The sequence below is a fragment of the Mustela nivalis genome (genome assembly GCF_964662115.1).
Source record: "Mustela nivalis genome assembly, chromosome: 10".
In the NCBI taxonomy this organism is placed as follows: domain Eukaryota; kingdom Metazoa; phylum Chordata; class Mammalia; order Carnivora; family Mustelidae; genus Mustela; species Mustela nivalis.
In genome coordinates this window covers 99,998,486-100,021,350 of record NC_139029.1, presented here as the reverse complement: position 1 = coordinate 100,021,350, position 22,865 = coordinate 99,998,486, and the positions used below count along the sequence as shown (strand labels likewise).

General features: G+C 45.0%; 1 protein-coding gene across 5 annotated transcripts in view; it reads left to right on the top strand.

Moving 5' to 3' along the window:
- Positions 1-22,865, top strand: part of SLC22A15 (solute carrier family 22 member 15) — a 79,702-nt gene that overhangs the window by 35,133 nt on the left and 21,704 nt on the right. For 3 of the 5 annotated variants that reach the window (XR_014299242.1, XM_082684954.1, XM_082684955.1), the window contains 5 exons: positions 5,757-5,889; positions 6,521-6,685; positions 9,925-10,054; positions 15,700-15,915; positions 22,171-22,311. Coding sequence is in view for 3 of the 5 variants with exons in the window: in XM_082684954.1 (XP_082541080.1) it covers positions 5,757-5,889; positions 6,521-6,685; positions 9,925-10,054; positions 15,700-15,915; positions 22,171-22,311 (785 nt within the window). In the remaining 2 variants the exon portion in view is untranslated. The remainder of the gene's footprint in view (positions 1-5,756; positions 5,890-6,520; positions 6,686-9,924; positions 10,055-15,699; positions 15,916-22,170; positions 22,312-22,865) is intronic. The other 2 variants (XR_014299241.1, XM_082684956.1) reach the window with 1 other exon arrangement.

Below are 22,865 nucleotides of genomic sequence, written 5' to 3'. Positions count from 1 at the left end.
GTGAAAATTTACAATATACTTTACCCTTTTCTATACAGATCCTTAAGAAGATCTATACAGATCTTCTTACCACGATTTAATCTTTTTTTGCTGACTCAGGCCGTACTTACTGTAGAGTGTGGTAACCAGGGGTCTTGAAGAGGTTCAAGCACGTCTGGAGTAGGGTACTGGGGGAAGTGAGTTGGAAGAGTAGGGGGTGGGGGGACAGCTAGTAGGATGTTCAAAATCGGGATTTTAGAGATGATAACAGCTGTTGAGGATGACCAGGTCTAGGACAGGGGTTCTTAACCTGATTACCTATGAAAATCATCTGGAGAACTTAAAAAATATGCCAGTGCCCTGGTGCTGCCCCACTGTTCTCAGGTTCCCAGGGTCCTTTAACTTTTAACTTTCCATTCCTAATATGTGGCACTCTTCATCATGGCCCCAGGTAAAGCTCCAGCTTTTATGTAGACATTCTAAGCGGTAGGAGAGAAAGGAAGAAGGGGCAAAGGGTAAATTAGCTGTCTCTTAAAACAAAGTCTTAAGACAAAGCACCTGCCACACGGTGCTTCTGTTGGCATTCATTGTGCAGAACTTGATAATGTGTCATACCTAATTGTGAGGGAGATTGGGACATTAGTCTTCAATCTGGATAGCCATATGCCAGCAACATACTATTACGATGGAAGAGAGGAAGAGTAGTTACTTTAAAACACGCTAGCATCTCTGTCAGCTCTAGAAGGGTAGTGGATTACACCATCTAGTAATGTGATCTTCAGGTGATTTGATGATTTTGAAATTTTGGTTGTCTTCTCCCGTCCCAGGCTCTCAGGTCCATGGGTGTAGAAGGGAAAGCAGCCTCCAGCTGAGAGGGATCTGGTTCACTGAGTGATTTCTACAGGAGATCACCAAGTTTCAGTTTATTTAGGGCAAGAATGGGAAGTCCAGGAAAGTTAATGGTGTAGGGGATTTTTCTGATGGTGACATTATTTCTCTACCCACCATTCCCCTATGTCTGCCCTTTCTCCATAAATAGCACATATTCCATTATAATAATCACTCCTTTGCAAATCCCCACAAAGCCCTGGTGCGTCTCTCTCTCTCTGTAGTACTTCTCCGAAGTCTCCAGCTCCATGGAAGCTTAACTCCCAACAGCGTCTTCACAAAATTAGTAGCCACAGAGCTTAAATGTCTATTTACCATGGCTTGGCAACCCCACTGCGTTTCCCTTGAATGGGTCATGTCCCACTCCTGAGAGGAGTTAGTCCTATTCCTCCTGAAACCTGAAATCCCCCCCGTCCACTTCTGCTCTCCTTCAGCCAGTGACCTCACTTGATAATTTCAATGAAGAAAAAAAAAAAAAAAATGAAGCAACCAGGTGGGAGTTTCTTTGCTCCCTACTGCTGAGCCCACCTTCTGCTTTCCTCTCTTGCTCGTTTTACTTGGCAGTGACATCTCCCAGCTTCTGTGAAAGGCTGAGCTCTCTACGCCGTACCCTCAAACCTATCCCTTCTTGCTTTTCCAGATACTTTTCTCCTGCAAGAATATCTTCTGTACTGGCTTGTTTTCATCAACATGCACACATGTTTTTAAAAAAGCCAATCAGGGGCTCCTGGGTGGCTCAGTGGGTTAAGCATCTGCCTTCGGCTGAGGTCATGATCCTGATCAGGGTCCTGGGATCGAGCCCCTAATCAGGCTCTCTGCTCAGCAGGGAGCCTGTTTCCCTTCCTCTCTCTCTCTGCCTGCCTCTCTGCCTGCTTGTGATCTCTGTCTGTCAAATAAATAAATAAAATCTTGAAAAAAAATAAATAAAAACAAAAAAAGCCAATCATCTTTGCCCCAGATAACCTGTCCCTCCACTGTCCCATTTCTTGGCTCCTCTTCACAGCAAAACTTATGGAAACCATTTTGTAAACGGCGGCTGCCAGCAATTCTCCAATTCCTCCAATTCCTCACCTGTCTCCAATCTGGCTTCCCTTCACACTTCACTGAAATTGTTATTTTTAAGTGTCCATTTGTTTCTAAATATAACCGCTCATCTCTGTCCTTATCTTACCTGACCTCTAAAGCAGCATTCCACATGCTTGATCACCCCTTCCTCCCTGAATCAGATTTCTTCTTAGAGCGTTTGTGACACCACACTCCTCCGCATTTTCTGGCTATCTCCCTGAGTCCTACTTACAAGTTTTCTATAATGGGTTTTTCCTACTCAGCCTCTGAACTTGGAAGCGTCCTGGTCCCCAGTCTTGACCCTCTTCCCTCTCTATAGGTTCAAACCTCATAACCTCTCCCTGGAGCTCAAGACTCATGTCCAGATATCTGCTTGGCATCATCTCTTGGCTGTTTCATAGACATCCTAACCTCTGCAAGTCCAAACAAAGCTCTTTCTTTCCCACCACATACGTGATCTCCCTTGCCACCTTCCTCATCTCAGTAAAGGTCATCCACCAAGTGGCCCTTGATTCTCCATCCCTCACCATCTGCCATTTGTCAGCAAGTCCTGCCAGTTCTGCCCTCAAAATCCAGCCTAAGTGCTTATAATTCTCCATCCCCTTTGCTCCCACCCTCATCCAAGCTGCCATGGTCTCCTGACGTAGTGCGCTGGCCTCCCTGCTCCCTCTCTTGTCTCTTATAATGCATTCCCTAAGAGTGGCCATAGTGATCCTTAGAATCTTACATCCAATAATCCAGGACTTTCCTTTTGCACTGGAATAACACCTCAGCTCCTCACTGTGGTCCAGGCCCTGTGTGATCTGACACCAGTGCACCTGTCTGGCCTCATGATACTGCCCCCACTGGGGGTGCACTGGGGGCGCCTCACCTTAGAGTAGGGCACTTATTCTCATGTTCTTTGGACAGCTTTCTGGAGGAGAGGGTCACTCGTTATCATTTAGGAGCAAACGTCACCTCCCCAGAGAAGCCCTCCCTGAATACCTTATTTGAAGAGGTGCCCTCCCAGTCTCTCCCTCTGTGTTTAGTCTCCTGGCACTTACTCTCCCTGAGGGAAGGGACCATGTCCAGCTTCTCCACATCTGTATTGCCAGTGCTTAAGTGTAGTCATTAATCTTCAATAGAAATGAATCAATTTATTGAATACCTGAGTGAAAAACTGTCTGAACATTTCTCAGATTTTTGTCACACTGCTTCCGTCCCTTATTTGTACCATGACTTCCACCGGGAGCCGTAACATCCTGATTACTATTTCTAAAAGCAGTGACACCACAGTTTATGATTTCTCAACCACGAGGGGCTGGGAAAAACAGTTAACCAACCTCGTTAAGAACTGCGTGTGAAGGGCGCCTGGGGGGCTCAGTGGTTGGGTGACTGCCTTTGACTCAGGTCATGATCCCGGAGTTCCGGGCTCGAGTCCCTCATTGGGCTTCCTGCTCAGGGGAGAGTCCGCTTCTCCCTCAGACCTTCCCCCTCTCGCGCTCCCTCTCTCATTCTCTCTCTCAAATAAATAAATAAAATCTGAAAAGAAAAAAAAAAAACTGTGTGTGGAGAATGGGGGAATTTAGAAGTCAAGTCCAGCATTAGGGAGGGGGCATTATCCTCATTTATTTTCCGGTGAATATTATTGTCCTAGTTTTATGAGTTTTGTTACTGGTACTGCTGCAGAGAGATGTCCAGAAGCTTGTCTGGTCAGGATCTTCAGCATCACGGTCTGACAGGAAATACGAGAGAAGTCAGATGTGCTCTGAGTCTTAATGACTGCTTGTTGGAGCTTGGGAAGGGAGGTCCAAGAGATGAAGGGACAGCCAAGGCGGGCACCTTTTTGCATGTTGGGACGCTCTCTGAGCCTGTCTTTACGGACTCCAGGAGAGGGGGCTGTGAAGGGGGATTGGTTTTATTTATTGTGGTAAAATATACATAACATAAAATGTAATATTTTAGCTATTTTAAAGGTACAGTGGCATTCAATATACTCATGTCATGCAACCATCACTGCTGTCCATCTCTAGAACTTTCCAAACTGAAAATCTGTACCCATCAAACAACTCCCCAATTCCCCAACCCCTGGGAGCCTTTATTTGACTTGCAGTCTCTGGATTTGACAACTCCTGTTGAAGGAACCACCTTCCTCCCATGCCTCCATCACTGTCTGCTGTCTCACTGCTGACCCTTCCCTCCGCCAGATGTGTGAGGTGGGGTTTGTGGGGACAAGTGTGGTGGGTTCCCATGTCACACAGCTGTGCCACACCAGCTGGGTATCCTACGGTTTGACTCTGTTCTGACACCTTCTACCTGGAGGTAGCATTAGATCCCACCAATTTCCAGGCTCAGTCCCACGTGGCTGACCCTGTGCGTGCCTTCAGATGACAGTTGCAAGTCCACATTGTTTCCTGTGCTTCTGAGTGACCAGAGATCAGAGGTTCCTATAGTCTCCTCCTCGGATAGATTAATTTGCCAGAGCAGCTCACAGAATTCCGGAAAACCTCTTACTACATCACTGGTTTATCATGAAGGATAACTCAGGAACGGCCAGATGGAAGAGACGCACAAGACAAGGCATGTGGGAAGGGGAGCAGGCTTCCGGTCCCTTCCTGGGCCCCACTCTACCAGCATCCCCACTCTGCTCACCAACTGGAAAGCTTCTCAAACCCCTATCCCTTTGTGCTTTTAGGGAGGCTTTATTACATAGACATCATTGATAAATAATTACATAATTAGCCATTGATAATTAATTCAACTTCCGGTCCCTCTTCCCTTCCCCCAAGGGCAGGGCAGGGATCCTCCCTCCCGCATGGGTCTGAATGTTCCAGCCCTAGTCTAATCATGGAGTTGGTTCCCCAGCAACCAGCCCCCATCTAAGGGGCTTTTCAGAAGTCACCTCATTAAATAAACTCAAGTGTGGTTGAAAGAGGCTTGTTATAAATAACAAAGGACACCCATTTCTCCTTTAACACTCTGAAGTTATTTCAGGAACTGGGATCAAAACTTAAATATCATAACCAAAGATGCCCCTATGACTCTTCTGTAGGAAATTACAGGGGTTTCAGGAACATTAAATAGAGATTTCTTACTATAAATCACAATAACCCATCATAAGCAGAATCATACCATATTTGTCTTTTTTTGTCTGCTTATTTCTCTTGGCATAAGGTTAAGGTTCATCATGACCTCGCTTGCCAAAAATCTCATTCCTTTTCAAGGCTGCATAATATTCTAGTGTGTGTATCTACCACATTTTGGTTCGCCTTCATTTGACATCTGTGAATAATGCTGCCGTGAACACTAGGGTGCAAATATCTGTTTGAATCTCTGCTTTCACTTCTTTTATGCATATACCCAGAAGTGGAATTACTGGATCATATGGTAATTCTATGATCAATTTTTTAAGAAAAATGCTAAGGGGGCTTAAAACCCGTTAACTTATTGGTGAAAAGGACTATTCATTGATTGCCTCATATATGTCCTATAAGTATATTAGGGCAGCAGAGAAATGGGAATGGATGGTCACAGCTCCTTCTCTCAAGATCTGTAAGGAGGGACATGCGTAAATAAAAGTAGCTATTATATACCATATTTACTGCTGTATTAAGATGTGTATTACAGGAACATATTATACTAATAATGATTTCTAGTGTTTCTGAAGACAAAGCCTCCTTGGATATTGTCCAGAATAGATGTTCTACCACACTGTGTTCTACCACTCTACGGTAGAGAGTTTCCAGTGTACAAGTTTTGGTTGTGCATTTGTATTTTTTTAATAGCTAACAGTCCATCCACCTTTTCCATGATCTCAATGTCTTTTCTGTTTTCTCTTCCTTTAGTGGTTTTTAATTGCCAACAGATCTTACAAAGTCAGTGCAGCGAGCTCTTTCTTCTTCAGTGGTGTGTTTGTGGGAGTCATCTCCTTTGGTCAGCTTTCAGATCGCTTTGGAAGGAAAAAAGTCTATCTCACAGGTAATCAGTTAAGAGTGTTCATGCACTGAATAAGAGGACTTACTTCTTTAATGTTATCCAGAAATTGCCATGTAGAAAACAGAACTGATTTTTTAATATACTAGCACGAGGCCACACTGTAGCCAGAATTGATTCTGGCCAAGCGCTTTCAAGGCACCAGCAGCATACCTGGGGAAGGCCACGTATTTGCACCTAAGCTTTTCAGAGATGATGGTCCTTTTGGCAACTCTGGAATTCTAACTTATGCCACATTTCTAAAGAGAACTGAGCCAGTGTATGAGATCTGTTTCCTTGTATCTTGTCTGTTGGTTCATTTCAAATATGCTCTATAAGAACCAGCATAGTTCTTTTAACAAGCTGAGCCTGAGCTGGGACTTTTCCATTTCCCACACTGTGGTGAATAATTGAAAACTGTGCATGAGTGACAGATTATCAACTTGTAACGAACAAAGATAAACCTTAGTTTTTCTTTATAGTTTTTAAGAGAAAATGTTTTTTTATAAAAGCATAGCTTAGAAAAATTTAAGTTTACAGAGATTTATCTTTACAGGTGTAAATTTAGTATAATTTATTACTTTGATCAAATGCTGTTTTATGTCTGGGTTATTGACTGCTGTTCCTCTAATTCTAGGTTTTGCTCTTGACATCTTATTTGCTATTGCAAATGGGTTTTCCCCCTCCTATGCGATCTTTGCAATAACTCGCTTCCTGGTGGGCGTGATGAACGGAGGAATGTCGCTGGTGGCCTTCGTCCTGCTGAACGAATGTGTGGGCACCGCCTACTGGGCACTCGCAGGTACTGCTTCACTCTGTGCACATGACAGACATGGTGAGCTGCCCCGGAAAACCTCTCAGGGAGCCGGTTGAACCCCAGAGGCTAAAATGCACTTGGACTTGAGGCTCTCCGTCTCACCATTAGATTTGCTTTCCAAAGTTTGTTCTCTATGACCTGGAACAAGTCATTTTATTCATATTGCTCTGTAGACAGTCTCCCCTGGGGCCTGCCTCATAGATGGTGAGCTTGCCTCCAGATTGTTCCAGGAGTGTCAGTTTCTTTAGAAGGATATTAACTGTTTACACCTTAAACTGAAAAGTGGCACAGACGTAAGAAAGCCTAGACGTTCCTTTCCCAGTGCATTCTTACTGTATTTTATTAAATATTTATCTCCTGGGCAGGGGAGAGACAAGTTGGGAGGACCAGTTGATATCGGGCCAGTGCTGGGCTAAATGAGAAACTTGTTTTTATTTGAAATGCAGTAAGAAGCCAGTGGGTGAATTAAATAGTGTTATAGGATCAGAATTATTAAATAGAGTTATAGGATCAGATAGGATACAGATGGACAGCTATGGCAGAGGTGTGGAAAATGGCCCATTGGAGGAGGAGAAATTGAAGAGCCATAGAGGAGGTGGTTGTGGTTGGCCTGTGAAACACAATGGGGGCTTGCTCAAACACAGTGTGGGGAGAGGAGTAGGGAAGTGGGCCATGTGAGCTGGATTTTGGTGGGGCAGCGACTTGCTGAAGGGTCAGAGTGGGGAGAGAAAGAGGAATCAGCAGGACCTCATGGCTTTGCTTGCAACTGGGTGGATTGCTAGTACAATTTACGAAAATTAGGTCTAAGCTACTGAAATTTAGTTTTTACTTGTGTGAATCAAACAAACGTAGCACACTTGAAAATGAAAATGATCTAAAAGAAACAGGAAATCTGACAAATAGGATCAATATCTAATAGCCTGTAAACAGAAGACCACCAGTGACACTCCAGAATTATAACATGCAAAAAGGAGTGATTTGAAATGTTCACTTAATTAATTTTTTGACTAAATAACCTAGAGCCTTCCCATATCTGCATCTCCATACCACCTCTGTTGTCATATCTAGGCAAACATGTGCAGCTTCTTGCTGGATATGAGATCTGAATGTCGCTTGGACCCTCAAATAAAAACTATTGCTTTCTTTCTCCTAAAACCTTTACCTTCCGGGACCTCTGTCTGTGGTAGTGTCATCACAGCATTTACGGTCATTAAACGAGACGCATTCAGATCCTGTCCTTTTGTCTACCATACCCAGTCGATACCAACTCTTACTGATTATAGGGGACAGAGCCTCAACTCTGATGAGTCTCTGTATATAAAGGGAAATTATGTGGTTAATATAACCAAACCCCTGAAGGTCTAGGCCTCAGAGGTGCTCAGAACCAGGAAGTCCAATGCTTCTTGTTTCTGTCCCCAGTCCTCCCTGAGAAGCTTTCTCTGTGCAGTCAGGGATAGGCCCCTGTAGCCCTCAGCTCTTACTACCAAGTGTCGTATTTAAAATCTGGGCTCAGAGCTTGGACTGGTCCAGCCAAGGCCCTGCAGTAAGTGGAACTGTGGTGGGCAGCCCCGTCTTGAACCACAGGGATAAAGGAAGGGGAGGTCTGCTCTCTAGAAGAGGGAAGGGGTATTCTTGGAATTAGATAGGGTGCTAGGTAGACAGTATCTTATAGTAGGTACTCACCCTGGGAGGCTTCCCAGTGGCATTTTGGAGGGAGGGTAATAGATGGGTATAGACAGCTATAACCATATCACAGTAGGATAGTATAGCTAGTATTTGTATATTTGTATAGCAGGCATTATTTCATGCTAAACTAACAACTACCCTCGAGAAAACTGAGGCTCAGAGACGTTTAGTGCTTTGCCTGAGGTCACACAGCAGTAGGTGGCAGAACTAGGGTCTGAACTCGGTCCCTCTGGAACAGTCCCATTCTGTGGGCTGTCTTCTTTTTGACTACATTGTTGTCAGTGGATACCAAGTGTTCGGAGCTGTTCTGAGCAATGACAGAAACTGTTATTCTTGGAAGCCAGGTGCTGTCTGATGCCCTGTAATGAAGCTGTAATAGCTATTGATTATCTTAAATTTCCAGGGAAATCATAGCATCCCCACTTCCTTCCTTATCAGACCACATGTTTGGATTTGGTGTGCTGAACATGCTGCCACTTCACTCTTCCCTCTGCTCCCCCCTTTCCCTCACTAGGGCACAGAGTAGACATGTCATTATGGCTAGAGAATTGATCATCCCTGGGCAAGAAAACAAGAACATGGTTCTTTTATAGAATTCTTGTAGAAAGTTCTTGTAGCAAGATCAACAAGGTCCTGTTGCTGTGCGTTCCCCACAGAAGCCTGCCTTTCCGTAGGAGGATGGAGAGGGAGGACGAGGACAGCTCGCAGGCTTACCCCACCCTGTGCACAGCTCCGTGTCCTAGACAGCACCCCTGACCTCTCTGTGCTGTTTCCTCTTTGTGTATGGCTCTAACGGTACCTGCTTTGTAGGGCGACATATGTCAAAAGTAGAATGCACGATAAATGGTAGCGGGTACTGCTACACGCGTGGTAGTAGCAGTTATAGAAAGTGAGTCAGAGGTGTAAATTCACACGTATATCTGGCAAGCCAGGGGGACTTAATACCCATCTCAGCATTTATTTTTTTAAAAACATAGAATTTTTCACAATCCCATGGGTGATTTTTTTTTTTTTCCTCTAAGCCTGCTGGCAAAAATCCAGGCTTTGTGGAGACAGACAAGAAATAGAGAGCTATAAAATGTCATGTATCTGGTGCTGATACACCCAGTGGGGAAGGGCAGGAGGGAGAGCTGAGGAGGAGCCTGTGATTTAAGAGGAAGATTTGATAAGATGAAGTCCCAGCATTTCGATAATCTCATGACCTAAAAACCGTCGGGCCAGCCAGCAAAGCATCTCTCTGAGCTTCAGAGCATGCGCAGGTGGACGTCCGCACAGCCTTGGGTGCAGAAAGCACTTGGGCAAACCCTTAAAATTCATCTTGACCATGTGTGGTTTGTGTTTTTCGCCTGTCCTTCCTCCTGTTCCCTCACTCACTGGCCTCTGCCACTTTTCTCGTCTGACAGTTGCTGTGTGTGTAGGTTCTTTTCTGCTGACGCCCCCCCCCACCCCCCAGGAAGGCGTTGCCTCTGTGCCTCGGGTCGGGAAGGGTGGTATGGAAGGTGCTTTCCCCAGTAACAGGCGTCTTTTCCCGGACTTAGGGTCAATCGGTGGCCTCTTCTTCGCGGTCGGCATTGCCCAGTATGCCCTGTTGGGGTACTTCATCCGCTCCTGGAGGACCCTCGCCATTCTGGTGAACCTGCAGGGAACGGTGGTCTTCCTTCTGTCTTTGTGAGTAGTGTTTCCTCTTAGAGGTTTAATTTAAGACACGGAAGGAATGTCTTAAGAGGACGTGGTCAATGAGCGGCGTTATTCCCTTTCCGGAGTTCGCCTGAGCTGACCTTGGTGAAGAGCTGTCCCGCAAGCACCCCAGTGCCGGACAGCTGCTGGGAAGAGGTGCTTGATTAATTCAGGGCGCAGGTGTCCCTTGTGTCAAGTCACCTCTCCATAGCCTGCATTTTTAACCTTCAAGTTATTGACTTGGTAAGCCGAAGGCCTCGAGCCTGAAGATCTTCAGGCTGGGTCAGGTCGAGGGCTAGGCGTCCGGCTCAGGTGTGATGCTGCGGATATCGCAGTCCATTCGTGGCCCGTGTGGAGCTGTACCTGTCCATCCTTCAGGTGACTCTTAATTCAGGGCCTGAACTGTGGACACAGGAAGACTCTCATATACGGGAGAAATCCTTTGGGTGGACGGGCTTAAAGCAGTAAAAGGGTGATTCCCTGGTCAGGACGGGATGCTGCAAACAGCTATCTCAGAGATTACCGTGGTGCTCTAAACACTGTACGGCAAGCCACCAACTGGAAACCCTTTTACCAGGTCTTTCTTCCCGTAGCAAACACTTGATTAATAAGGTTATTGATAGTGTTTGTTATATGATATATATTACATAATATATAATAGAATGGTATTATTTATTAATATTCTTCCCTAAATAGCCTCAGGCTATTTAACAAATATAAAACAAATACTTAAGAGACATTTACAGAGTTCTTCATAAAATGAACATTAAATACTGACCATCTTGTTGGGGCCTAGAAGTCCAGTTTCAGTCATAAATACTATACTACATTCTGATCTTTAGTCACAAAGAAGTAATACTATTCCATTTCTTATTTCATCATTTTAATGATGTTCTTAAGAAGTTTGACGTTTTAGGGGCGCCTGGGTGGCTCAGTGGGCTAAAGCCTCTGTCTTCGGCTCAGGTCATGATCCCAGGGTCCTGGGATTGAGCCCCACATCAGGCTCTCTGCCCAGCAGGGAGCCTGCTTCCCTCTCTCTCTCTCTGCCTGCCTCTCTGCCTACTTGTGATCTCTGTCTGTCAAATAAATAAATAAAATCTTAAAAAAAAAAAAAAGAAGTTTGACATTTTAGGGGCATCTGGGTGGCTCAGTCAGTTAAGCATCTGCCTTCAGCTCGGGTCATGGTCTCAGGGTCCTGGGATCGAGTTACTCATCAGGCTCCCTGCTCCCTGCTTGTGTGCTCTCTCTCTCTAATAAATAAAATATTTAAAAGAAAAAGAAGTTTGAATTTTTAGTTTTATCTCATCAGAAGTTTTAATGTGCTTATGAAGGGCTTTATCCTGAAGTATCAGACCTCTACTTTTAATCATTAAAATCTTGGGAATAAATAAAATCTTCAGAAGCTGGTATCAGCTTCTGTGCCATAAAGTGAGGGATATCTGTGGTAGAATTTCCCTTCAGATGCATCTTTAATATAGTCCTTCTTTATTCAAGTTCTACTAATTGAGATTTGGTAGATTGAGGATTGAACTGAAATCTGTTTTTGTATTCTCTTTGAAATAAGAGAATTAAGTGCAAAAATGAGTATAATAGTAGGGTACCTGACTGGCTCAGTTGGAAGAGCATGGGACTTTTGATCTTGGGGTTGTGAGTTCGAGCCCCACGCTGGGTATAGAAATTACTTAAATAAATAAACTTTAAAGAATGAGTATAATAGAAAGTTTACCTGTATTTAGAAAGCAAAATGTATTAAATGCATTTAGTTATATGAATTGGAACGAGATAATTCTACCATAAAGGGAAACTGATAACATTTTATTAGTTTGTGTATTACAAATTTTTGGAATAAATGAGTGCATAATATCATCCTTGTATTAATAAGCTGTCATGTAAATGTGGGTTAACAAATGAATTTTCTTTTTCTTTTTCTTTATTTTATTTTTTTTTTTAAAGATTTTATTTATTTACTTGAGAGAGAGACAGTGAGAGAGAGCATTAACGAGGAGAAGGTCAGAGAGAGAAGCAGACTCCCCATGGAGCTGGGAGCCCGATGCGGAACTTGATCCCGGGACTCCAGGATCATGACCTGAGCCGAAGGCAGTCGTCCAACCAACTGAGCCACCCAGGCGTCCCTGAATTTTCTTTTTAAATAGCTAATAATTCTCTTTTAGAGCGACTCTGATGGATAGCATGAGCTGTTCTGCCTGTCTTTTCTTTTTTCTTTTTTTTTTGAAGATTTTATTTATTTATTTGACAGAGAGAGATCACAAGTAGGCAGAGAGGCAGGCAGAGAGAGAGGGGGAAGCAAGCTCCCTGCCGAGCAGAGAGCCCAACTTGGGCCTCGATCTCAGGACCCTGAGACCATGACCCAACCCGAAGGCAGAGGCTTAACCCACTGAGCCACCCAGACGCCCCTGCCTGTTTTTCTGAATGGGGTCTGAGTTTGTTATGGCCCCAGTGCTAGCGGGGGACTCCATACCCTGGGAAATGAATTTAGGTCAGGAAAAAACAGGAAATAGAGAAAAAAGAGCCTGTGAACCTGAAATATATATCTATTTATTCCATCAGGCCTGCCAGTGGTCAACCTGCAGTGTATCTTCTCTGATCGTGTCTCGGCCCACTTCCCATATCCTGTGTCCTGAGCACAGCGATCTGCTTACGGTTTCTGCATCAGCGTGTCCTGTCCTGCTTGTCTGCCTTGCCCTTCTCACTGCTGCCCTGGCCCTTCCCACACCCCACCCTCCAGTCTGCCCAGTTAACTCCTGACCTTCCGGGTTTGCTCAAATGCCACCCCCTCCAAACTTCTCCCCAACGCACCTCCAGCTGCCCGTCATTTGTTTTGGCTTCTGAATTCTCCAGCACTAACCCCACGCCCTTTGAGGGCTCTCTTTCCACCTCATGCTGGAGCCCAGCTTCTTCTGCACAAGGGGCTCCCTCCCTGGAGGCTGCTCAGCTCCGTCAACGTGTCCCCCAACACCGATGCCCAGGGCCTTCAGGTCCACTGGACAGATGTGGACACAAAAACAGCTGCAGTCTTCAGAAATAGCTGTCAGTAACACAAGAAAAACTCATTATTTTAGGGTCCTACCTTGCTTTTTTTTATTTTATTTTACTAGAAACATTAGTGCGTAGTTTAAAAAATCCTCACTTTCACAATACGTGGATTTAAACAGTTTTACTCTACAAATCAGAGCCCCATAATTTACAAAGATTTTCTACCTTCTGAGAAATTCACAGGACATGTTTTGAGTAGAGACAACACTGTTAAATTAGCCTTGTAGCATCCAAAGATGGCCCTAGCACCATGCAAAGATGCACCCTAGCACCTTGTAGCATCCAAAGATGGCCCTAGCACCTAGGGCATCCAAAGATGGCCCTAGAACATGCAGCATGTTCAAAGACTGCTCTTTTAAAAGCACGTCTTGCTGTTTGATATGCAGAATCGGCACACGTTGGAGTTTATACTCCCAAGTCCATCCGTTGGCAGCTAGGTGAGCCTTTGTGTAAGGGAACTTCCTGGCTTCTCCAAGTGTGGGGATGTGTGAGGTCCTCGGTTCGTGTGTGAGAGAGACCCTTTCCATGCATAAATGGTTTATTTATGCATGAATTTCCAAATTTCCAAAGCGTGACAATCTCTCAAGTACTAAAGTGATTTATAAACATTTACCAGTAATGTAAACATTTATGTAACAGCAGTTTACAAACATTCTAACATGATTAATGCTTATCAACAATTCTGAAAGCAGGGAAGTTGGAGGGAAAGGGGGCAGTGAGCTAAGTGACCCAAAGATAGTGACTGTTAGTATTTTGGCGGTTCCCTTGTCTCTTTTCTCTCACCTCCCCGTCCCCCTCGGTTTTAATTTTCATTACGACAGACTTCTGGTGTCCCACTTCCTCTTCCCTCCCAGGGCTACTCTCTGTGCTCATCATAGTAGGCTTCTTTTATGTTCTTTGTATTCGGACTTAGAGTCCATCACGTGGTTTACATGGTGGCTCGTCAGCTGCCTGGTGAATAGGGCCAGTGGAACCACTAGTTGATCAGCACACCTGACTTCCAGCTTAACACTATTTTGCTTGATCATCTGCTTGTGTATTAGTAACAATAATCGAATGGTAATAAAGCTGTAAATCAAGGGATTTTTTTTAGGCTGTCGTAGAAGGTCTGTGGCCCTGCTTTCGTTGACGATCAGATGTGCACGAATGTTCTCTCCCCAGCAGCAAAGCTCTGGGACGATTCCCACCTTCTTGTTTCCTCTGAGCACCCACTGCATTGCTGGATACAGAATGAAAGTGCTTAGTAAGTGGTTCTTGATGGACTGACTGTCCACGAAGTTCCAAATTCCATGGCATTTGTTACCACGTCACTATGCCTATGGGAAGGCATGGAGAATTCTAGAAGGCATCTTCAATGGCCAGTGGTACTTATAGATAGAAGCTTCATGTTAAGCAAATAATGTCACATTAGACCAAAAGGTACTCAATGCTATATTTAGTAAACGAGGTATCATTGTTCCTGTCCCCGTTTGTCTTTGACAAGTCCTCTAGCCGTGTTCACAGAAGTGTGCAGAGGAGGGGCGCCTGGGTGGATCAGTGGTTTAAGCCTCTGCCTTCGGCTCAGGTCATGATCTCAGGGTCCTGGGATCAAGCCCCACATCGGGCTCTCTGCTCAGCAGGGAGCCTGCTTCCCCCCTCTCTCTCTGCCTGCCTCTCTGCATACTTGTGATCTCTCTCTGTCTATCAAATAAATAAATAAAAATTAAAAAAAAAAAAGAAGTGTGCAGAGGAAAAGGGCACATCAGAGAGCCAAGTCTTAAAACTACTGGAAAATATTAGTGGCAATATAACTGTTCAATACTTCGTAGTTGTAGCAGAAAATAATTATTTGGTACCTGGAAGTTAACCAGAAGATGACTTTAATTCTTTAAGGCCTTAGGGGCAGGAAATACCCTGAGGACATATTAAAGTGAGCATGTCAACCGATTCGAGCATTCTGAAGCAGGAAATGCTTGAAAGTAGTTGAGATGTGATGAACCCTGTTTGATTTTATGTAGAGTCTTCAAATAATCTCTGCCTTCTTAATAACATATTGCTACATTAAAATCATGTTTTAAAAATCTATTTTTTCTGACGAGACAATAAAAATTATCTTCTTTATGAGGCTTTGTCAGAACTTAAACACCTGCCATCTCTGTAGTAGTATTCTCACACTTGGCTAGGATTAAGAACCCTCTCTCTTATCAACAATTCTGAAAGCAGGGAAGTTGGAGGGAAAGGGGGCAGTGCTTTATGACCCATGCTTTATGAAAAATTGGTGTCACTCAGTATTTGAGCCTTAACTTGCCGTTCATCTATTTAAATTTGTTTAAAAGGAAATGCATACTGCTTACTTTTTTAATTTGTTTTTTGTTTTATTTTTTACTGTTTTTGAAGTATGTTCTTGGTTTCCTTTCATAAAGCCGCTGCCTTTTAGCCCCGGCATGCTGTTGAAAGTGGCCCCTCTGTCTTTCACCTGTCACTGGGAGAGGTAGTTTTAACCCTCACAAGGAATCTGGTTGTGGTGAGGGAGTCCACATACTCCTCAGGCGAATTGTCTCCTTCCTGTATGAATATACAGCCTTTACTGACATCTCTTTCAGATTCATTCCTGAATCACCTCGTTGGTTATACTCCCAGGGTCGACTGAGTGAGGCTGAAGCGGCTCTGTACCTCATTGCCAGGAGGAACCGCAAGCTCAAGTGTACGTTCTCACTAACCTACCCATCCAGCAGGAGCCACAGAGAGACCGGAAGCTTCCTGGATCTGTTCCGTTACCGCATCCTCTTGGGGCACACACTGACCCTGATGTTCATCTGGTAATTATTCCCGAGGGGTATTGTCCCAATCTTAAACTCAGGTTGCTAAAGAGCTGTTGATGTGTTCCTTCTTTAGGCTCACAGAAAATTTTACCTGATTTGTCAGCTTGAAGTGGTTTTCTCAAGAACAGGTCCTCTGCCTCTTGACGCCCGTGTCGCGCTCCACTCCGCTTTCATGGTACCCTCCCGGTCGAGGAGGGACGGTTTATGGATGGCAGGTTTACTGAACTTGAGTAAATAGACAGCAGAAACACATCTTTGCTCCTGAGCTCTTTCATGTAAATATTTAAGTACCCACACCACCAGCCTCCCCATCCCCCTGCCAAAAAAGAGGAAAGCAAGCAGATTAGAAGAATTTCTAAATAGGAATTTACAGTACCTACCTTTGGTTTTAGCAGCAGGCTGGTGGGCTAGCACAGTCCAGTTGTCATGCCCCATCCTGTACTCTGTGTGTCATTCTCACTCGCTCGCTCGCTCACTCCCCGGTGGGTGGACAGTATTGTTCCTTGTACAAATGGAGTCCCGGGAGTGTGAAATGATGGACTGCGAGCCACCTGTGCAAATCAGGGCGTGAACAGATAGTCTCTGAATCTGATTTTCTCGTGTAGCTTATTCCTACCCGCCTCTCAGCATGCTCTCAGCATTCACGTGAATCGCACTGAATGGTTCAAGATGACTCCGCTTAAAGAATGAAGCTGAAGGGAAGAAAGTGGACGGGCAATTCATACAGGCATGAAGTACACGTGTGTGGTCATACTGTGTAGGCGCTCTGCATTTTACTATGCTTCTCAGATACTCTGTGTTTCATGGTTGAAGGTTTGCGGCAACCCTGCATCGAGCAAATCTGCTGGCACCATTTTCCAACAGTATTTGCTCCCTTCGTGACTCTGTGTCACATTTTGTTAATCCTCGCAGTATTTCAAACTTTTTCATTAGTATCCTGTTTGTCATGGTGATCTGTGATCAGTAATCCTTGTGGTCATGATTATAATTGTTCGGGGATACAAAGCACATCTGTATATGACAGTGAACTTAATAAATGTTGTGTGGGTTCTGACTGTTCCACTGACTGGCCATTTCTCTAGCTCTGTCCCTCGTTGGTGCCTCTCCATTTCTGGAGACACAACAATATCAGAATTAGGCCAGTTAATTAGGCCTACCATGGTCTTTCTGTGTTCAAGTGAGAAGAACAGTCACATGTCTCTCATTGAAATTCAAAAACTAGAAATGGCCCAGCTTATCAAGGAAGACATGTTAAAAGCCAAAGGTAGGCCGAAAGCTAGGCTTCTTGCACCAAACAATTGGCCAAGTTATGCATCAGAGACAAGTTCTTAAAGGAAATGAAAAGCTCTACTCTAGTGAGCACATGGATGATTAAAAACTAAACAGCCTTATTGCTGATATATTAGGAGACAGTTCTCATGGTCTGGTTAAAACATCAAACCAGCCACAATATTCCCCTAAGCCAGAGTCTGATCCAGAGCAAGGCCCTAACTCTCTTCAATTCCGTGAAGGCTGAGAGAGGGGGCAAGGCTGCAGAAGGAGAGTCTGAAGTTCACAGAGTTTGGTCCATGAAGTTTAAGGAAATAAGCCATATCCGTAACAGAGAAGCCAAGGAGAAGCAGCAAGTGCTGACGTGGCAGCTGCAGCGGGTTCTCTGGAAGATCCAGCTCAGACAACCCATGAAGCAGGCTCCACTAAACAACAGATTTCCATGTCGGTGAAACAGCCTTCTTTTGGAAGAAGATGCCATGTAGGACTTCTATTGTCGGAGAAGAAGAGTCAGTACGTGGACAGTCTGACACTCTTGACAGCGGCTGATGCCGCTGGTGACTTAAAATGGAAGCCAGTGCTCACCGACCGTGAGCATGCTGGGGCCTGTGCTCTCTACGGGGAACGACAAAGCCTGGATGGCAGCACTGTTTTCAAATCTGTTTACAAATATTTGAAGCCCACTATTGAGACCTACTGCTCAGAAAAAAAAAAAAAAAAAAGATTCCTTTCAAAATATTACTGCTCACTGACAATACACGTGGGTGCCCAGGAGCCCTGAGGGAGATGGGCAGTGAGATGAATACGGTTTTCATGCCCCCCAACACGTTTGTTCTGAAGCCCATGGATGAAGGAGTCATTTCAACTTTCTAATCTTATGATTTAAGACATACACTTTGTAAGTTATGGGTGCCAGAGAGAGGGATTCCTTCGATGGAGCTGGTCAGAGTTCATTGGAAACCCTGTGGAAAAGATGCATCATTCTAGATGCCATTGAGAACATTCATGTTTCATAGGAAGAGGTCAAAATATCCACATTAACAGGAGTTTGGAAGAAGCTGATTCCAGCTCTCGTGGCTGACTTGGAGGGGTTCGGGACTTCAGTGGAGGAAGTAACTGGAAATGTGACAGAAACAGCGAGAGAATGAGGACAAGTGGACCCTGAAGACGGGACTGAGCTGCTGTGATCTCATGATCGGACTTGCACGGATGAAGAGTCACCTTCTTACGGATGAGCAAAGAAAGTGATTTCTGGAGATAGAATCTACTCCTGCTGGGAAGACTGTTGGCAATGGTAACATCTGGTTTAGAATATTACTTTGTTGACAAAGCAGCAGCAGGGTTTGAGAGGACTGACTCCAGTTCTCAAAGAAGTCCTACCTATCAAACAGCATCACATGCTACAGAGAAATCGCTCATGAAAGGAAGAGTCAGTCAACACGGCAAACTTCAGTCTTGTCTCACTTTAAGAAATTGCCTCAGCCACCGCAACCTTCAGCACCCAACCCCCTGCTCAGCCAGCAGACGTCGGCAGCGAGGCAAGACCATCCATCAGCAAAAAGATGATGACTCGCTGAAAGCCCACATGATGGTTAGCATTTTTTAGCAATAATATATTTTAAATTAAAGTATCTACATTGTTTTTTTAGACACAATGCTTTTACACACTTAACAGACTACAATATAGTATATGCATAACTCTCCTATGCACTGGGAAACCAAAATATTCACCTGACTTGCTCTACTGTATTGCAGTGGTCTAGAACCCACAGTATCTCCTAGGTATGCCCGTCCATTGTGCTCGGTTGCTGTAGATTGGGCCCAGGATTGGGTGTGAACAGCGTATTTACCAGCTCGAAGGACTGTCTTACTGTGGTTGGCATGTAGTTGCATGCAGGCTGCGTAGAAACCTACATTTTCATGTGGGGATTAAGGAGAATCATTTTATATGAAAGTGATCTTCAATGTAAACCTGTTGAAAACAGCAGATGGACAGGATGAAGCTGTGAATATATTTTGCTATATCGTGATTCTCTTTTTCCACCCAGCCAGGCAAGGCTGCCACCTCTGTGATTAGGGGCCAGGGCATCCCCTCTGCCGCCCTCCCCACAGACCCAGCACCGTGCTGGAATATCCCAGATGCAGAAGAAATGTGGAACAGAGGACGCACGGTTGGAGACATGGAGATTAGGGGAACTTTGAAAAGCCAGACCTGAAAACCCAGTGTAGAAGCTACTCCTCTGAGTTCGGCTTATTCCAGACATTTACGTAATATATTCAGGTGCTTTGGGCTCCATAAAACTCCACATTTGCATGTCATATAGACAGTCAAACCCTCTGCCTACTTCTTGAGGACAATTTACTTCTTGTGTTTAGGATTTGGGTTTTTTTTTTTTTGGTTTTTGGTTTTTTTGACGCAGATTAACTTTTGGATTCTGGCCTCCAGGGGATAAAAAACAGACAAACAAAGTAGACTAGGAACCGGGGAGAACATCCGTTTATTTTCTATCTTACACAGCCAAAGGAGTTCTTCTCAAATGAACCTCTTCCCCTCTGGGCTCCACATGCTAAAATACGTAATTATAGAGACAGTGTCATTCCACATAACGGCTGTTGTTTTTGAAGATGCTGTAAAATTCTGAAGTCTTTTCTGTGGGTCTGCCCTTGAAGGCAGCCCTTACCTGGGAGTAAAATGGTACCTCCACGGTTCACATCTGTTCCTTTGGTTATTTCCCACACTCGTTCCTTTTTAAATAGTTCTTTGATGCCCTAACTATACTGTTAAATATTATGCAAGCATTCTAAATTTTGCTTGGGGCCCATAAGAAGGATTGAAATGATTTTAATAGCTGTAATTACGCATCCCAATGACCAACTTGCCATTAAGGAACCTCGCGAGCGGAGTTCCTGCCTTGGGACCATCCGCCCATGCTCCCCCCGCCCCCCCCCACCGTGCTCACCCACTACTGGCAGCTTCTGCTCACCTCTCGTGTCCTCAACTGGTTTTGTTTATTTGTGCCTGAGTTGCTGCCATCCCAGCTGTGTTTAAATATGTGTGTTTCCACGGCTGGAACGACTTCATTGGGATTTCTCTTTGATTGATTGATTGATTGATTGATTGAGCATGTGCGAGAGTGAGCTTGGAGAGGGTGGATGGAGGGGCAGAGAGAAAGAGAGAGAGAGAATCCCAGGATGCAGGGCTCGATCACACAAGCCTGAGATCAAGACCTGAGCTAAAATCAAGAGTGGGAGCTTAACCCACTGAGCCCCCCCACCCCACCCCTGGTGCTTTCTATTTTAAGTGCAGAGTAGACACACACTGCTGCATACAATGCATAGCAGAGGAGGAAATCTACTGTGGGAAGATAGGATTTTTTAAATACTTTAGAAAGCTGCATGGGTTTATGTTTGTTTAGCTTACTGCTTGCAGACAAGGTAGGTGCTACAGGCAAAACAGCTCAGTGTCACCTTGCATCCTTACATATGATGTCATGGCTTCGACACCGCTCATCATCCTTAGTACACGAGTGACAGCTCCACGCAGTGAGCTATAATGGGATGTAGCTGCTGCGGCCAGCTGTTTGCCAGGGAGGGAGGCCCCTCTAAGCAGTCGAGCCCCAGAGGTCCCTCTCCTCTGCTCCCGTCCCTCTCCTGCTCTCTGCAGCGCCTTCTTAATAGCCCAGGGCACCTGGCTCATTTGGCTGTTTTGGCAAGATGGAGAGAAAGCTTTCCCCTCTCCTGTTTGATCTCATTGTGGTAGCAACAGCTAATCCGACTTTTTCTAAGGAAAACAAAAGGGAAGCCAACAGAAACTTCCCTGTAATAAACACCCATCAGGTGAATTGCAAAAATGTGAAAACTGATGGACTTCCAAAGCCTGTAGTATATTGTATAAAAATGTGTAGTTTCCAAGGGACGCCTGGGTGGCTCAGTTGGTTAAGCAGCTGCCTTCGGCTCAGGTCATGATCCCAGCGTCCTGGGATCGAGTCCCATATTGGGCTCATTGCTCGGCAGGGAGTCTGCTTCTCCCTCTGCCTCTGCCTGCCATTCTGTCTGCCTGTGCTCACTCTCTCTCCCTCTCTCTCTCTCTGACAAATAAATAAAAAAATTTAAAAAAAAAATGTGTAGTTTCCAAAATGCCTCTATAGAACCAGCAAAGCCTACTTTTGGTGGTTTGTTTCTGTGTGTTCTGTTCTGTTTCATTTTGTTTTTAATAATTCAGTTTCCTAGGCACAGGTGTTTGTTTTCTTCTCTTCCCTCTACTTGAGAAAGCCCCGACCTGGAGCTTCAGGCTGGCACTTTGGTCGGCTTACAACCCCCTCCCCCAGCTCCTTTGTTCCCAGCCCAGTGCCCGCAACCTAGGAGCCTATCCCCAAGTGTTGCAGAAACAGCACGCAGAAATAAACTGATGGCTTCTCCGAAGGTCCTTCCTCAGCTGACCCTCCTGGAGGATCATGCCTCCGCTGGGCTCCCGGTTTTCTCTTTCCTGTCTGGGTGGGTCGAGAACCTGGTCAGGAGGTTGGAGGGCCAGTCATCTCTGGCCTGCAGGTGACCCACTGACCATCTGGTCACTTCTCAGCACATGCTCTCAACACCATGCCCTGTTGACTTTCCCCTCGGGAGCTCTTTCCTAGAGTCTTTTGGACAATAACACAGCAGTCGCCTGCGGCCAGTGTTTATAAACTGCTGGATTAAATAAAGCGAGAATAGTCATTGTCTTCTGCTGAATGCAGGTGTGCTTGATGGAAGGACAGACGGTGTCTGCATTCTTCCAGGAGTAGCTACACATCTGCTTTAGCGAGCGTCTAGGCATCACTCAACCACTTCCAAGAATACATTTAGGTTGGGATGGAAAGGTCTGTGGGAACGCCAAGCTGATTGCTTAAGACAGATGACATTATACTGAACCAGTGACTGGACCTTCTCCAGCAGATTCTCACGTGCTTTTCCTGTTGGCCTTCTTGTCTTTCACCCCAACTGCAGGTTCGTGTGCAGCTTGGTGTACTACGGCCTCACTCTGAGCACAGGGGATCTCGGCGGAAATATTTATGCCAACCTGGCCCTGTCTGGCCTCATAGAGATTCCGTCTTACCCTATCTGCATCTACTTAATTAACCAGAAATGGTGAGTAGAATTGAGTATGGAGGGCCCCACATAGGATTACACTCTCATATCCATAAATACCTAAGTATCATTGTCTTTGTCGACAGGCAGTATCCGCTCAGCACTCCAGGGTGATTAGAATTCTTTTCAGACTAAATGCAGTTGGAATTCACTTTTCAGTGTGATATAGCTTGGGTTTCATATTTATGTGGGTTTTTAATCCAGTATTAAAAGGCACTACCACCGGGTTTTGGATAGTCTGTGGGTAGTCTGTTATCCCCAAGAGAAAGGATTATTGGCTCTGTATAGAAGGAGCTCGGTCGACCCAGCCCCTGTCATGTAGAGGTTCTTACACAAGCATAGAATTGGAGGACCTGAAAAGACTTTTCTTACCTCTTAAGACCCACTCGACTTCAATGAGGGGGGGAATTCATCCTGCTTTTGCTACTTTTTCATGGGGTATCTTACTACTTTTTAAAAGAATTCTCTTTTATAGGGGCGCCTGGGTGGCTCAGTGGGTTAAGCCACTGCCTTCGGCTCAGGTCATGATCTCAGGGTCCTGGGATCGAGTCCCA